The sequence below is a fragment of the Melanostigma gelatinosum genome (genome assembly GCF_949748355.1).
Source record: "Melanostigma gelatinosum genome assembly, chromosome: 20".
NCBI classification, from domain to species: domain Eukaryota; kingdom Metazoa; phylum Chordata; class Actinopteri; order Perciformes; family Zoarcidae; genus Melanostigma; species Melanostigma gelatinosum.
In genome coordinates, this window is record NC_136653.1 from 15,309,014 (window position 1) to 15,323,955 (window position 14,942).

A 14,942-nucleotide genomic window follows, 5' to 3' on the forward strand; every position below is an offset into this window, starting at 1 on the left:
ACGACAGGCTCTGTGATTCAAAGAGTCTCCCGTCTGAAAGTATGCTCAGTATTTTAGCAACAAAAGCACAAAGTGGATAACAACTCAAGGTTGTGCCTTTCTATCAGAGAGCAACATCCCGAGTTAAAGCGAGAAAAACAACAGTATATTACTGTTGGGCACAGAAGGCCACAGCGTGCCCTTAAATCCATGTGTTTTACACTCTGAGGGAACTAAAGAGCCCTTAAGGGACAGGCTTTTAATCCGCTGTGAAAACAGCTGTTTCGTGTCTCAGGGGCCTCACTATTTCCAGAAGGATCATCTCAAGTGCTTATCAATGAGATCAGCATCTTCAATGGGACAGACAACCGACCAAACACCACATTTCACACCTTACCCGCGGTGACAGCAGTTCACTAAAGTGATCACATTAATAGCAGTGAGTGAGCTATGTGTAGAAAATACGTCTTAATAATTAAGGCCATGCATTATCCTCACCTTCACAGCGATTTTGATGTGTTTTTCCCAGAGAATTATAAAGGTGTGAAGAAGTTATTTCAGAGCTGCTCATTAAAATAAGGAAAGGCATGGATTTGCAAACACCTTTCATTTTTGAACACACCCAAAATAGCACCGGGCTGTATTCATTGAGAGCTGCAATCTGTAACTTTTAACATGTTCAAGTTAAAGCAGAGCATGTATAAGTGTTGCACACACAACGATGGAATGAAGTCCAGCAACAACGTCAGCGAACACAACGTCTTGGCAGAGGACAAACTAAGTAACTAACTTTAAACCATTTCTTCTGACGTTGAAGTGCTCCACCCTTTCTTCGTGAGAATTGTTACCAGACTGATGGGAAAATAAAGTCGATCTCTGCATTCATTGGCATCCAATCGAGGTTGCATATCCTTCTCCAAGCCGGAGACTGTTGACATCATCTTCATATATCACTGGGAACCTGAGATGATAAACAGCAGAGTGCAGCTGTGTGGGACGTAAAGCAGCTCACTGAAAGACATATCATTGTGACTCATTATAAGAGTGCAGCTCTACAGACAGACATTCTACAATGAAGCCTACAGTCACCTCACGATAAGAAGGATCACCCTTTCACAGACATGTTGGAACTTCCATAGCATCAACTAAGAAAACGGACAAAACTACTCACACCTCCTCTTGCTCTGTAATTCTACATAAACAGCTTTTATTGCTGACTGAAAGGGGAAACGTTGAAGTAATAATGTCACACTTATATCCACTTCTCCTCCTTTTGCTGTTATGCAACTGGCACAACAGACTAGACATATTCAACTGTTCATGAAAGCCTTTACCAGGGCTTCCCTGGGAAACAACCTTGGGCACACAGCAATTAATGTGCAGCCACAGCAAGAAAAAGTTAGCAGTTAGCATGAGCAGAAACAGCCACCGCGGCTAAATCTACCGAAAAGAGCAGCCTGCCACAGTGTCAGATGCTAACGCTATCAATAACCCTGAGAAAAGGATGGCACAGTACTTTCACTTGTGCGAGACGGGGAGACACAACAATGGCCATGTCTGTGCGAAAATGTCAAAACACAGATATTGCGGCTTGAATGGTTGTGAGCTTATACATCAGAGAGAGAGAGAGAGCGAGCGAGCGAGAGAGAGAGAGCGAGAGACTTGACCCAACTGTCACTTGCATCTGGACATCAGGGCTGAGTGAGAATGTGTGGTTTGCTGCTGAAGCTGCCGTTCTGTATCCCCAGGCCTGACCTGCACACAACATCAGCACTTTTCACCCTGCTGCTCACATGCATGTCAGTGGCTGACAGTGACAAAACACATACACACACACACACAAACAACCCCCATCAGACTGACATAACAGCTTCCATCAAACACGAATAAATCAAAAACTTGCATGTGCGCTGTCATGGAACCAGTGTGCTCTGAGGATGCACCTCTGGAGGGCTTTGCAGCAAACTAGCAATTTTACGTTGCGTCCTTGCTCACGTGTCCTGTCACTCAACCTGTCACCATGGAGATGAGCTCAGCTTCTCAGTGTCTCGTGCTTTACACTGCAGCACACAGCAGCAGAGGCGGGCACAGCTGACTCTGTCGCACCTCACACGCCATCACATCTTTAAAAACACTCACTTGTGCAATAAAAGCACAAAAGCCCCCAATGTGTTACAACAGCCCGCTAATTTGTTACAGTCTACAGACTGTGGGATGCAGTGAAGTGGTACCTGAACGCATCTCAAGGTGAGCGTCACGTTACTGAGACAGAGCACGAGGAGTGTTACACTCGCCGAGGATTAAAAGTTAGCAGCAGCACGTAAAAGGGCAACTGCCACTTCAGATAAGTGTAGCAAGTGGTGACTGAATGGGATCACACCACTGATGCAGGTGAGGGGGGGTCATCACACAACCCCCACAAACCAGTCACGCATCGGGAACATAACATGTGCAATATTACCAGCCACATACATTTGTATACCTCAAACAGTGATTACATTTCCTCAAAGACATGAGAGCAAATAACAAGTTTTGCTTGGAAATTGGAAGAAATATTATTTTAAAGCTATTATTTCCTGTGGATGTATTTTAATGAGAAATTATTTTGGCATTTAGAGAACAATAATAATAGTCAAGGCAAAGGTTTATTGAACACATCTGTTACCCTAAAGCCAGCTGACATGTGGTATATAATTAGGATACAGTATGACTACAATGAGCAATATATGACAGAAAAAGGGGGAAAAGCACATATTCAACTCATATCCTGTATTACTAAAAAAAAACTACTAGGCCTAAATATTAAGTTATGAAATTAGCAAAGGGGTAACTCCTAAAATAAGCCAAAACGTTTCCCAGATACATTGGTCGTATAGGTGAAATCAAGGTTGATCAATAGTTTCCCTTACTGTGAAATTTGGGACTTCCTTTGTGCTCACTCTGAGGAAGGTCCGCAAACTGCACCCGGTGTCCCGACATCGTCCTGAGCCACGCGACCGCCCGACTGGTGTTCCTCTGGTCTCCGGGATTGTTTCAAAGTATCCGGTAACTTCCCGAGCACACGCGGGGCTGAACTGCGTCGAGGTCGACCGCGTCCCCGTGCGTATGGCGCGTGGGAATCATTCACGTACACTAGTGGTGGTGGTGGGAGGGGGGCGTCTGCCGTTGACTGTCCCTCTGCTCCCAGCGTGTCTATGTGCTGACTGTGCGCCAGTACTGCGGTGAAGCAGCTCGCTCTGTAGCCCGACACTTTACGGACCGTAAGGGACACACTGGAACAGGGGAAGACACCTTTGTAGCGCCTTCTGCATAAAAAAAGACATTCAAAAAAACTTTACCCCTTAATGTCCACATGACTGCAGGGTTACGTCATCGCTGTTGCGTTCATGGGAAAAGATACATTATTAAACGCATTATAAAGTTGAAGTAGGAAGTTGAATACTGATGTTTTATGAATATAAGAGCACATTGTAGGACCAGGAGGGAAACACGTTATTCGGTTATCTCATTCATAGTCGATACAAAGTTGTTTTTAATTGATTGGGCCAAATAATTAATTCAAATGTAAAAAAAAAATCTATAATTACCCTCATTATCTATTAATACTACATTCAACATTTTGTTTTGTTTTTCGAATTCAAAAACTTTGTGAAGCCAATGCAATAGGTCCGACAATCCCAGGTTGTAATCATTTTGAGAAGAACAAATTCCTTTAATCTTAGTTTATCACAATGTTTCTGGGGGGGGCTCCACCGCCACCTAATGGCGGAAACGTGCGACGCTATCAGCGGGCTGCCACCCTAGAAAAAGTGTTCTGCCGTCTGGAACAGCTACTGTACAAACTGCTGTTTCAAATAAGACACATGCAGTTTTTAAAAATCACAAAAAAGGCTGAATCACTTCCTCTCTGGCAAAAATCTTTTTTTTATTGTACTAAATTGGAGGCCTACAGGTCACCCAGCCTCTGTGACACAAGTTATATTTCTTCTTATAGGCCTGTCATTCTATAATGTTTGCGTAGATTATTTATTTTCTCTCCCACAAACCTATTCATCAATTTTTGAGCTGCTTTTATAACATATATACACGAATCCACATTACAATTCCGTTGTGGGAAAATGTACTTTACTGGTGGACAGCAACTTTGATGAAAAGATTTAGTGCTATGCAAAGACAATGCTTTCAACCTCCATATCGCTGTGACCCAGCTCAGGTCCATTGTGATCTGTGTACTGAGATCACAGTTGCTTGATACACTAAGTCCTGCAGCCTGGACCTGAATCAGAGGCCGCAGGCTCCTGAGTCACTGCATGCAATAAACTCCAAACATCACTCGTCACTTTAGGACAGCACCCAAGATGACGTAGCTGACATTATCATTGTGATGCTGAATAAGAATATGTGGCAACGTACGCATGAGAAGGATAATAAAGCAATGAGCATGAAAATTAAACGTGAAATCACTGTGAATCAAGTTTCTTCAAAACTTTATTTTGAAATAGTTCATCAAAAGCCTGAGGAGAACTGGAATAATAGAAAAAAAGAAGCCTTGAATTGTTCTCACAGACGCAAATTAAACTCTCCGGACTTGTCTGACAGGACTTTTGTGCAAAAGAGAGTAGCATTACAGATATTTAACAGGAGCTACAGTGACAAATACCAAATCAAAGTTATTTTTTCTGTAAATGGCAATGGTCTACAAAGCACAAACATAGAAAAACAACAGGTCTGCCAATAAAAAGGCAAATAAATACCCCAAAAGCACTTCCTCATACAGTAACTTATCAGCATTAAAGAGGTTCAATCATATCAACATAACCCATAACCCTATCACAAAGAACAGCCTCACACACTTTCAAACTCTTCCAGAAAACACTGCCACTAATTTGGCAACGCTGGCATGTACAAAATACAAAGTATGTGCACTGCACTTCCTCTCTCTGCAGATATAAATCTTATAAAAAATATATTTTCAATCATGTAGACTACCAAGCAGAATCAGAGGTCCTGCATTCTACTGGATCAGTGTGCGTCCTTGAATTCATTCATTTCACGCCGATCCATTTTGCTCAATGTACATTTTGGATAGGGAGGCGGCCATCGACTTGGCCAGTTCCTCGTCTCGTTTCCTCTGCATCTGCGAGTGGCTGCACCAGTCCTCGTACTCCGGGTTGGGGAGACACTTGTCCAGAAGGACGTCGTAGTGGCCGTTGCTTAGCCAGCTCAGCCACATGGCCCCTTTGGAGGCGTCCTCGTCCCCGAGATAGTGCACCATGGTGGAGACGGTGGGGCTCTCCGAGCTCCCTCCCGTCGTCAGGTGGACGTTGACGTTCAGCATCTGGCTCATGGCGAGCAGCTCGGGGTAACCGGCCCAGGCGCCGTCCTGCGCCGCGTTGATCAGGAACTCTCCTACGTCCCCTTCGATGATGGGGCTGAACTCCTCCAGGTGGTCGGCGATGTGGTGCACCGTCTGCTCCCTCAGCTCCCTGCGCCTCGCCTGGTCCCCGTACGTGGCTTTGCACACAGCTCTGTACAGACAGTTGCCATCTGGAATGATGTGGTACCTGTATTTGTGCCTCTCCTGGAGGTACTTGTTTTGCTTCTCGACTTCCGCCAGGTACCGGGTGACTTTGTTGTTGACCTGCTCGCGCTCTTTGCATCTCTGTGGGGGGGATTCCTGCAGAACGCTGAGCTCAAAGGCCCGTCTCTCATCCGATGCTGGAGCAGCTTTGCCACTGCTCAGATCCCGAAGATCTGCCTTTGTGAGGTCTTCAGGGCGATCTGCTCTGGAGGGGACTGTTCCCCCTTCATGTGATAAGTCACATCCATTGCTTCTGAAGGGGGCATTAGTTGCTGAAACTGTATCGTCCTCACTTGAGTTTCCAGCCACCCTCTTGCTTTCTTCTCTTCTGGGTCCGCAGGTGTTGCTTCTGTTGAAAATGTGACTTCCAACCAGCTCGGGACAGTCAGGAAAAAGCTCATCCGTGCCATTTCTAATACGATCTATCAAGTCCACAATCACGTCAGAGCCACAGTGCTCATCGAGGATTCTGTCCCCATTATGTGAGTCGGGAGAGAGGGGTCTGGTCTTGGACTCCCTCACGACATGGACAGGCACAGTCCTCTCCACTCCATCGGGTCTGCGGACTAATATCTCAGCGGTGGATGTGAAGTAAACAGGCCTCATAGATGAAGCCTTGTAACACGAAAAGGCAGGCATGTTTGCGGAAGAAGCAGTCTCTCTCACCGGATCCCCGTTGGTCGTGGAAGTGGTAAATCCTGGTTTGCGAGCGTCAGAGGAGCTCGGCGTTGGCGGGTTCAGACGCTCGGATCTGGTCGACAAAGTTATTGTGACTTTGCGAGACGCCCTCGGGTAGTGTGTCAGCACACTGTTGTACAGCTGCATTTTGGAAGGAGTCCTTTATACTGAACGTCGCAGCCGGGCTGTTACGGAAAGATGACAACATCTAAAAATACCCAACGTGTCGTCAACAAACAGCACAGTTGTAGGGGACGTTTCCATGGCCCGGAGTCCGGGTACCATTGACACACGGAGACGCGCAGACGGTCCGCTTTCGGCTTGCGTCATTTGCTGTCGGGGAGCCTCCCTAATTTTAGACTTTAAAATGTAACAAGACACTCTGCTTCAACAATGTGAAGTCAGACAGAATGAAACCGATACGTCTTCCGTTCAAATGCTTTAAAAAATAAAATTCGTATCGACCAATAGAGCATTGTTAAATTGTTTTAAATATATATATAAAGTGAAATTTGAACTTTAAAAAATGTCATTGTTAATGTCTTGTAACATTGAATCAACGTAGATATAATGTCGCTTCTTTTTTGGACTCGTTCCATGATTCAACTTGAACAGTGCACATCAAGATCACCACTGGTGCAGCTAATTGGATTAAAAGTCACAACGGCTAATTAGTTAAATTGGCAAAACCTGTGTGGGCTTCACTTGACTTGTCACAGGCACTAGAAGGAGTTCTGTGCACACTTTTCTTGCACATAGACATGTTCAGAATAAGCTTTATGTTGACATTTTGCACGGTTTGTTTGAAGTGTGTTGTCACATTGTTATTACTGTACTCAATATTATCATTGTTGAGAATTACGTGATAATGATAACTTTATTTTGAAGGCAGGTTAGCCAATGTCCGGTATGGGTCATAATGTTGGTATGCAGCTTGACGCAGCTGTCCACTGTCAGGTTCTAAATGAAGAAGTGCGTCACTGTTGATCAGTCGACAAATGTTCAGGATTTGATGAGTATGAGCTGGGTGACAGTATGTATGACAGTAACAAGTTAAAGTGGGCTGTTACTCTTTCTTTCGGGGGGAAAAAAGTCCCTACAACACGAATAAAATAAATAACCAAACTAAAGCTCACAGCATCAATACAAAATATTAAGTGAACTTGTTGAATTTAAGTTTGTTTGTTTTTCAGTTCAATGAATAATGAAATCAATCATTTACTACCAGTATTTTAAGAGGCCTGCCAAATAGAAAATACTTCAGCAAGCACTACAATTGGGTTTTTGAGATTCAGCATTTTCATTATTACAGTGGTGATTATGATACTTATTATAATAACTATTATTCGTTCGGTTGAAGGGTGTGACACATAGTGTTGAATAATGGAGCTGGCTGATATGAGCTCAGTGGTGGCGACAGCAGGCCTGACCTGCTCATGTCTAATTTTAACACACTGACTGATTCACATTACGTTTGGTGCTTAATATAGATATGACCTCAGTGGAGTTAGTTACAGTAACAGATGAAAAGTAACCTTACAAATAAAAATGTCGAACTAATATACATGATTAAGTTGAGACTGCCAATGGTGGGTTGGCCGTTTTCATTTCTAATGACTTTGTCAAAAATAAGAAACATTACAACATGGGGCGTTTGGGTGATGACAATTATACTATTTACTAAAGATGTGTTATTTATCAAGTGGACACAATATAATATTTTTCTCTGTTGTTTTTTTTCAAACCAACGCCACTTCTTACAAAACGTCACTTAACTCGCACAGCAGTCGAACGCCCACCAGAGGGAGGCCGAGGATCTCATCTCGTTTTTCCAATGACTTTGCATTCCAGTGAAATCCCACACATGCACACGCGGGGGCGACATTTAGCTTCACGTGGAGAAACGACCGGCCTGCCTGGAACAAATGCACGCAAAGAGGCGGCGCTACGGCAGCTGTCGCAAGGCTGTGCGCGGCATACAAATGAGCGCCTCGGATCGTTTGCTTCGCTGTCGTGTTGTCTTCAGTAACATGAACTGGTGCACCGACCTGCAGCTGGTACAGGGATGGCTCAACACCCCCTCCCCATACATACACATAGACCTGGACTGGTTTTACACATGTTCTCATTCCCGCGGTGAATTGGAACGACAGACTTTTAGATAATGTGAACATTTTAAAAGGAAATGACCAAAAACCACAGGAAAAGTGATTCAGTCGCTACATTGATACAACAGAATGAGCTTCCACGGTGACGACATTGGAGGGAAAAGTGCAGTAAACACAGCGTGTGCTGGTATTGCGAATATGGGTCAACTTGTTATTGTGCACAATAATGTGGATTTTACGCTCATATATACACAGGGAGTACAACGCAATTAAATGGCACATATACTTCTTCGCGATGTGTTAACGGGCAACAAAATCGCTGCTAAAGTGACATAAAAGGAGAGAAATAAAACCACAAAATGCGACCATATCGATACCGACTACAAGGCAGGTACACCACAAGTCACCATCTGCCCAAAAAGCCATAGCCTTTATCAATAAAGATGTGATATTTCATCGCGGTTGTTATTTGTGTGGGGTGTTACCACGAGGTCCGCAGTGCTCTCCAGCAGCCTGCTGCTGCTGCTGCTGTTGTTGTTGTTGTGATTCGGACTGCCCGCCTAAACCAACGCCTTTTTTTGTGGTTCATAATTGAATATACACGGTGTCGGCGTTTGTTTGGCTTTGTGAGGGGGGGGGGGGGGGGGTCTGCAGCGGGAACAGCTTGGCTACACTGTATCCATGTCAGTGGAACAAGCCACGCTGATGTCAGAGGTTTTTCCCTCTAGCCCTCCGCGGTGGGAGGATCTCTGTGCGTTGAGTCACGCAGCTGTCAAAGATAGCTGTCACCCAGTTTCAGGATCAAACACACAGTCAATGAGAAACAGGGCTTTGAGCCGAAGGGACGCAGAGATCTCAGGTAACCCCCTCCCGTCTCCAAACAAGGACGATCAGAAGAAAGAAAAACATTTTTGTTTAAAAAAAACAGGGGGAAGAAGCGAGTTTTGATGAATAAGGATTTTCGGATATTCGGATACACGCTGGGGATATCTGGAGAAAAGAGGAAAACACTGCACTAACACAAAGACTATTTTCTTCTGCGCTTGACGAGGATAAAGTGGACATTTGCGGGGGGGAAATGAAGACGAAAAAGGGTAGGTTGGATGCTTATGAGAAAAATAAAGTCAAAACGAGTTTAGATGCCCGGAGACAGCGAGCAGAACGATTTCCCTCACATGCAAACCGTGCAGTCTATTGTTTCCTTCCCAGACATGACAGGGGGATTTCTTTCTGCCATGTGCTGGCGCGATATCAAAAGTCGAGCAAGCTAGGTTTGCTTTTTAAGAGATGTTTAATTCAAGTTTTGGCACAATAACATACGACCGTGTCGCCATACGTGTAGTTTTCCCGGTCGCAGTGTAATTAGCCTAACTTCGGAGCCCCCGTAAAATGTCAAAACTTAATTAAACCCGCGGCTCGCTTTCGGTTTGAATACGCGCTCATTTGAAGTCACAGACGCTACATTTGCGTCGAAGTTTTCAGGAGAAGTGATGGTTCAAGTCAAAGTTTGGCTATTGTTGTGAGTTCAAGAGTCTGAAGTGTTGCATTTACACTCCGTCCGAGCTTTAAAAAAAAACCCCGATAGCATCTCTTCTTCCACGAACGGAAACACCACCAGCACCTTTTTTTTAAACGGTATCTAAATCCAATCGTAGGCTCATAATCATCCTGACCTCATTGTGGGAAGTTGCTGTTGCCTTGTTACATTTCATGGACCTCGTGGTGCAGCGCGCACACACACACACACACAATAGAAAACCCCTTACAAGTTACTTCAACTTACTAAACCAGGACCTTTTATGCCTTTTCAAACGTATTCCCCCCTCACTCTGGTAAACTGTGACATTTCGGAGGGAGTTAAGTTCATGGCGAACTCACTGTTTTGCGTGTATAAACTTTTGAATCGCATACAAAGAACCACGCAGCCCTAGATTCTTTTGTTTAGTCTGGAGACGCTGATTTGCAACAGGTCTCCCCTCCCCCTCGCTCCAGCCTACGTAATTACCTCATCCTGTTGGCCGCTCAGACTTGGGAACTTTCTTCCTGCTTTCGCACTAGTTTGCCCCGGAGCAGACTGCATAGGGTCGTGGATTAAATGCACTCCGACTCTTATTGCTGAATGGGGTCTGGGCAGCCTGAAGAGTGAGCTGCGTAAATAGTGAATATAAACATGTGTAAATAGTGCTTATGGATACCACCAGCAACAAAAAAAAAGTACTTATTTATATTCATGACGTGGGTCAATTGGAGCCTACGTACAATTTAACAGATGCTAAAAACGGCACTGAAACACACTACAAATCTGATCAAAGTTTTAACAGCAGATTTATTTCCCTCTTTCAATCCAAATCCTGTTTGATCATGATTGGCTTGGATTAGACATGCCTACAATTCAATAAGAAAGCTCTGTAATCATTACAAAAGGCTGCTGCTGTTCTTCAAACACAAAATCTCCCTTTTATGCTGGGATTGCTCTTGTGGTCAGCCCAGTGTACTCTACTTATCCAAGCATGCAATGTGTGCTCCCAGTCTGTGCAATAGACCTGGCTTGTATTTGTCGAGGCAGGTTTTATAACTGACACAGCATCAGACCAGCCTTTTGTGACGTCCCCCCCCCCCTCCCCTTTCATCCCTCCCTCCCTCCTCCTCCTCCTCCTCCTCCTCCTCCTCCTGCTCCTCACACCCTCCCTCGCTCCTTATATGAATCACGTGGCTGAACTTGACAGCTTGCTTCTGACACATCAGCTGCCTCCCAGACAGCTTGTGTTTTGGTGAACGGCTGCGGCTGGGAGACTGGCAACAGGGTGGCTGACATAAGAGGATACATTTTCTTTTGTCTTGTTTTTCTCACACACACACTCTTGTCTCCACCGCGCTTGCTCAGGTTTGATGATGCTGTCGGGGAGCGAGACGGATGACGAGGACAGCGTCGACGCCCCCCTGGACCTGTCGTCCAGCTCGGGGAGCAGCGGGAAGAGGAAACGGCGGGGAAATCTGCCCAAGGAGTCGGTTCAGATCCTAAGGGACTGGCTGTACGAGCACCGTTACAACGCTTACCCGTCGGAGCAGGAGAAAGCCCTCCTGTCCAAGCAGACTCAGCTCTCCACACTACAGGTATGGACCGAGAAGATAGGATTACCTAAGCTTCCGCCACCGCTGAACCCTTAGAGCGTAAACAAATCACTGCAAAAGTCCAGAGGAAGCAAGTGTCAGCTCGGTTGAATCATTTCCTGTCGTGATGACAAACAGAACATGACACATCAACAGTGAATTGAAGGTTGTCCAAACCAGCTTGATGTTGCAACATGAAAGTCTGAGACAAAGTGAGTGAACTCACTCCCTGTGTGCTGAGGGCTTGGCTGAGGCACTTGGACAGGAATTTCCCTCCCTCCAGCCCCTTTCCATCCCAGCTGTCTGGGAACAATGCGGAGTCATTTGCATGGTTAGAGCTGCAAGTCTCCCCGAGCTAGTTACGACTAGCCTGGAGAACTGAGGGAACCGGAAGGGAGATGACCGTGATTACTGCTGGGACAAAGGAGATTCCTTTTTATTGACGAGTATTTTTGAATACAGGATATAGAATTCCAAACTGGACCTTTTGTTGAAAGTTAACGTTTAGCTTCTCATACTTTTGAGATGTTGTGCTAATCTTTGGTCTGGTTTTTGATTTCTGCAGTGCTGAAAATGCTAATGGTGTGAAATATACAGCCTCTGGTGTGACGTAGTGTAGGACGGGTTGGGTCGGTGTTTCATTTTGTTTTCTTTATTTCGATTTCTCTATTGAAAACACAGGTGCAATCCGCACATGGGGATAAGTGTACCTAAGTGATTTCCTTTTAAATGGCATGGCAGAACATAAGTGAGCCATGTAATGCTACTTTCTCACCGCATGGATTTTTGTTGTCGTCTTCTCCAGGTGTGCAACTGGTTCATTAACGCGCGGCGGCGACTTCTTCCAGAGATGCTGAGAAAAGATGGCAAAGATCCGAACCAGTTTACCATCTCCAGAAAAGGTAGCAAAGCGGGCGACAGCTTCTCCGACAGCTCCCAGTCCCCGAAACACGGCAGCCCTGCAGGCGGCGGCGAGGAGAGCTATGACAAGCGCGTCCTCCATCCCTCCAGCTTCGAACCCGATGTGCCCGGTGTCCTGAGGAAGACAGAGTCTCCCTCCACACCCTCTCCGACCTCTTTGTGCCCCTCTCCGGGGCTCATGCCCACCCGCCCCTCCGTCATCTGTCACACCACTGTCACCACAGCAATGCAGGGAAGCCCGACAGCCTCCCACCCCTCCGTGCCGGGAATGAACTGCGACAGGGCAGCTGAGCTGTTGCAGGCCATGCAGGTCCAGGCGCTGCTCAGGTGCCAGGATGACGGGCAGGGCGGCAAGCCCCTCCCCACCACTACCAGCATCCTCGGCAGCACCGGCATGGAGGGCAACCTGAGCCCCCGCAGCGGGCTCTTCAACACCCCTCCCCCCACCCCTCCAGACCTCACGCAAGACTTCAGCGGCTTCCAGCTCCTGGTGGATGTGGCCCTCAAACGGGCCGCGGAGATGGAGCTGCAAGCCAAACAGCTGGTCTCCTAAAAGTGACAGAAGAAGAAGAAGAAGAGGATGGATTAGAGACTGACTTTGTGTCTCGACTGTGGAACTCGTCAGAGTTCAGTGACTTGTCTGCACGCAACAGAGAACAAATCCACATGAAAGCCTGATCATTTCTATTTTTGGTATACCAATCAAATTGATGAGGACGTTTTTTTTATTGAAAAAAAAACAAACTGTATCGAGGTGCCTTGGCTGTAAGTTGTTTATTCATTTCACATACATGCATATGTAACTACATGTGTATCTTATTTGCACACAGGGACCAAAAATGTTATCGGAGAAATGCTGCCTGTCTTATGTCTTTTCCATTATACTGTGTATCATTTTAGAGAACGGAGAATGAGCTAGAATCAGCGCTCCTTCGCAGACCGGTCACACAGATCGGTCACATGTCCACACACGTTTACTCTTTTACATTTCAGAGATCAGCTCATGATTAGTCTGCCATGTTTGTTTGCACACTAAAAGGCAGAGGAAGGTCATCTCAGTGTCTTAAGCATACTTTGCTCTCAGCATCTATGACAAACTTCTTCACTACTGTAGTAATTGTTGTGTTTTCATGAGTATAGTTTTGTAATTTACTTTTAGCTATTTTAAAAGAAAAATCCTATGCTTTTATTTTGTTTTTTACTCTTTTTTTGTTTTGTTTTTCCCCACTAAGGGATATTTCAGATGACCAATGTAGCAGGTTCTTAGTCTGAGCCTTCATCCCATCACTCAGCGGAAAACGACGGCCAGTGGACTGGAAAATTAAACACTACAGATGTCTTTTCTACATTTGCTGTTTTACAACCCGACTAAGACAGCAATTTTGAAATCACCAAAAAAAAAAACGCATTTCCATGTATAATAGGACCATGTGTATAGTTAAATGTGACATGATGCCCAATGATGTGATTTCTTTTCATACTGTGCAATGTTTGTGGCAAATAGGGGTCACATGGGATTCAAATAAAGTTTTGTGTTTCTACATCTCACCGTTTCTATCACTCGGATCACGCACATTCATACAGGCTTCTTGTTCTTGTAAATCCTACTGAACTTTGTGGAGATTACCGATTCATCCCTTAAGGATACGCAGAGCGTATTAAGTCACAATGCTCTGTAAATAAAAGGAGCAGAAATAGCATCGTGTTCATGTCTTTCCATAGGCTACCGTTAGGCTTTCAGAGACATTCCTGTGTGCGAGAGGTTTACAACGGCTCTTGTCAATTAGCATAATCCTGCATAAATTAACACGAGCAAATGGCAGACGTCAACAGTTTCTTGCCAAAGGGGCTTTATGTGCGCCTGCATCTCAATAGAGTCGATGTAAGTCAGCTTACAACTGAGTGCGCTGGCTCGTTCCAGGCTAGGACGACAGCTGTTCCCTCCTGGTCCTGCTAAAGCTTCTTGATTGGCCTCAATAGGATCTCTTGTCTTTATTACTCTTGAAACAATATAAACGTTTGCTGAGGTTGTTTTTTTGGTTTCATTAAGACCGCAGGAACAATCAGAACCCTATCCTTACTTATCAGCAAGCTATAGTCTGCACTTGTATCTAAAAGGCAATATCAAAGTAGTATATTTAAAAAAAACATTTACTAGGCTGGTCGCTGGAGTGATTCATCAAAATGTTCAGAATGCATTTCGATTTTTTTTCACTTTTTGTCAGACATTGCCTGTCAGAAATGACGGCTCTTGCGGTGGAGGTTGGGTCCAAACTTGGGGATGTAACAACTTCCACGGGTTTAAGCAGACCTCCAGGCCCACCGTGGTGGGTCCTCTGAGAGGTAGACTGACCCTGGGCCAGGCTTCATACAAAGACGACACACATTTCCATCACCCCCCCCCGCCCCCCTCCTCTCCTGAACTCTGGCCACTGAGGTCAGCATGCCTCCCATCATCAGCATGACTGATGTATGAATGACGAATCACCAGACGCTGCATGCACAGGAGTGTCGGGGCTAAGCCAAGGCCAGAAATGCTGTCTAATTACGGGGACCCGCCTCTG

General features: G+C 45.4%; 2 protein-coding genes across 3 annotated transcripts; one reads left to right on the top strand and one right to left on the bottom strand.

Moving 5' to 3' along the window:
* Nucleotides 1-4,449: 4,449 nt before the first annotated feature.
* otud1 (OTU deubiquitinase 1) lies at nucleotides 4,450-6,510 on the bottom strand. Its single transcript, XM_079291881.1, has one exon. It carries the CDS (start codon nucleotides 6,383-6,385, stop codon nucleotides 5,030-5,032), a length of 1,356 nt encoding a protein of 451 aa, XP_079148007.1. The 5' UTR covers nucleotides 6,386-6,510; the 3' UTR covers nucleotides 4,450-5,029.
* Nucleotides 6,511-9,181: 2,671 nt separating this feature from the next.
* On the top strand, nucleotides 9,182-13,919 carry tgif1 (TGFB-induced factor homeobox 1). 2 transcript variants are annotated; one of them, XR_013772904.1, is made up of 4 exons: nucleotides 9,182-9,440; nucleotides 11,231-11,460; nucleotides 12,263-13,143; nucleotides 13,611-13,919. XR_013772904.1 is itself a non-coding variant. In XM_079291659.1 (3 exons), the coding sequence occupies exons 1-3, from the start codon at nucleotides 9,425-9,427 to the stop codon at nucleotides 12,929-12,931; spliced, it is 915 nt and encodes a 304-aa protein (XP_079147785.1). In that variant the 5' UTR covers nucleotides 9,182-9,424; the 3' UTR covers nucleotides 12,932-13,919. The 2 variants fall into 2 exon arrangements, 1 of the variants encoding a protein (XP_079147785.1); XM_079291659.1 differs by having other exon boundaries at nucleotides 12,263-13,919.
* The last annotated feature ends 1,023 nt before the right edge of the window (nucleotides 13,920-14,942 follow it).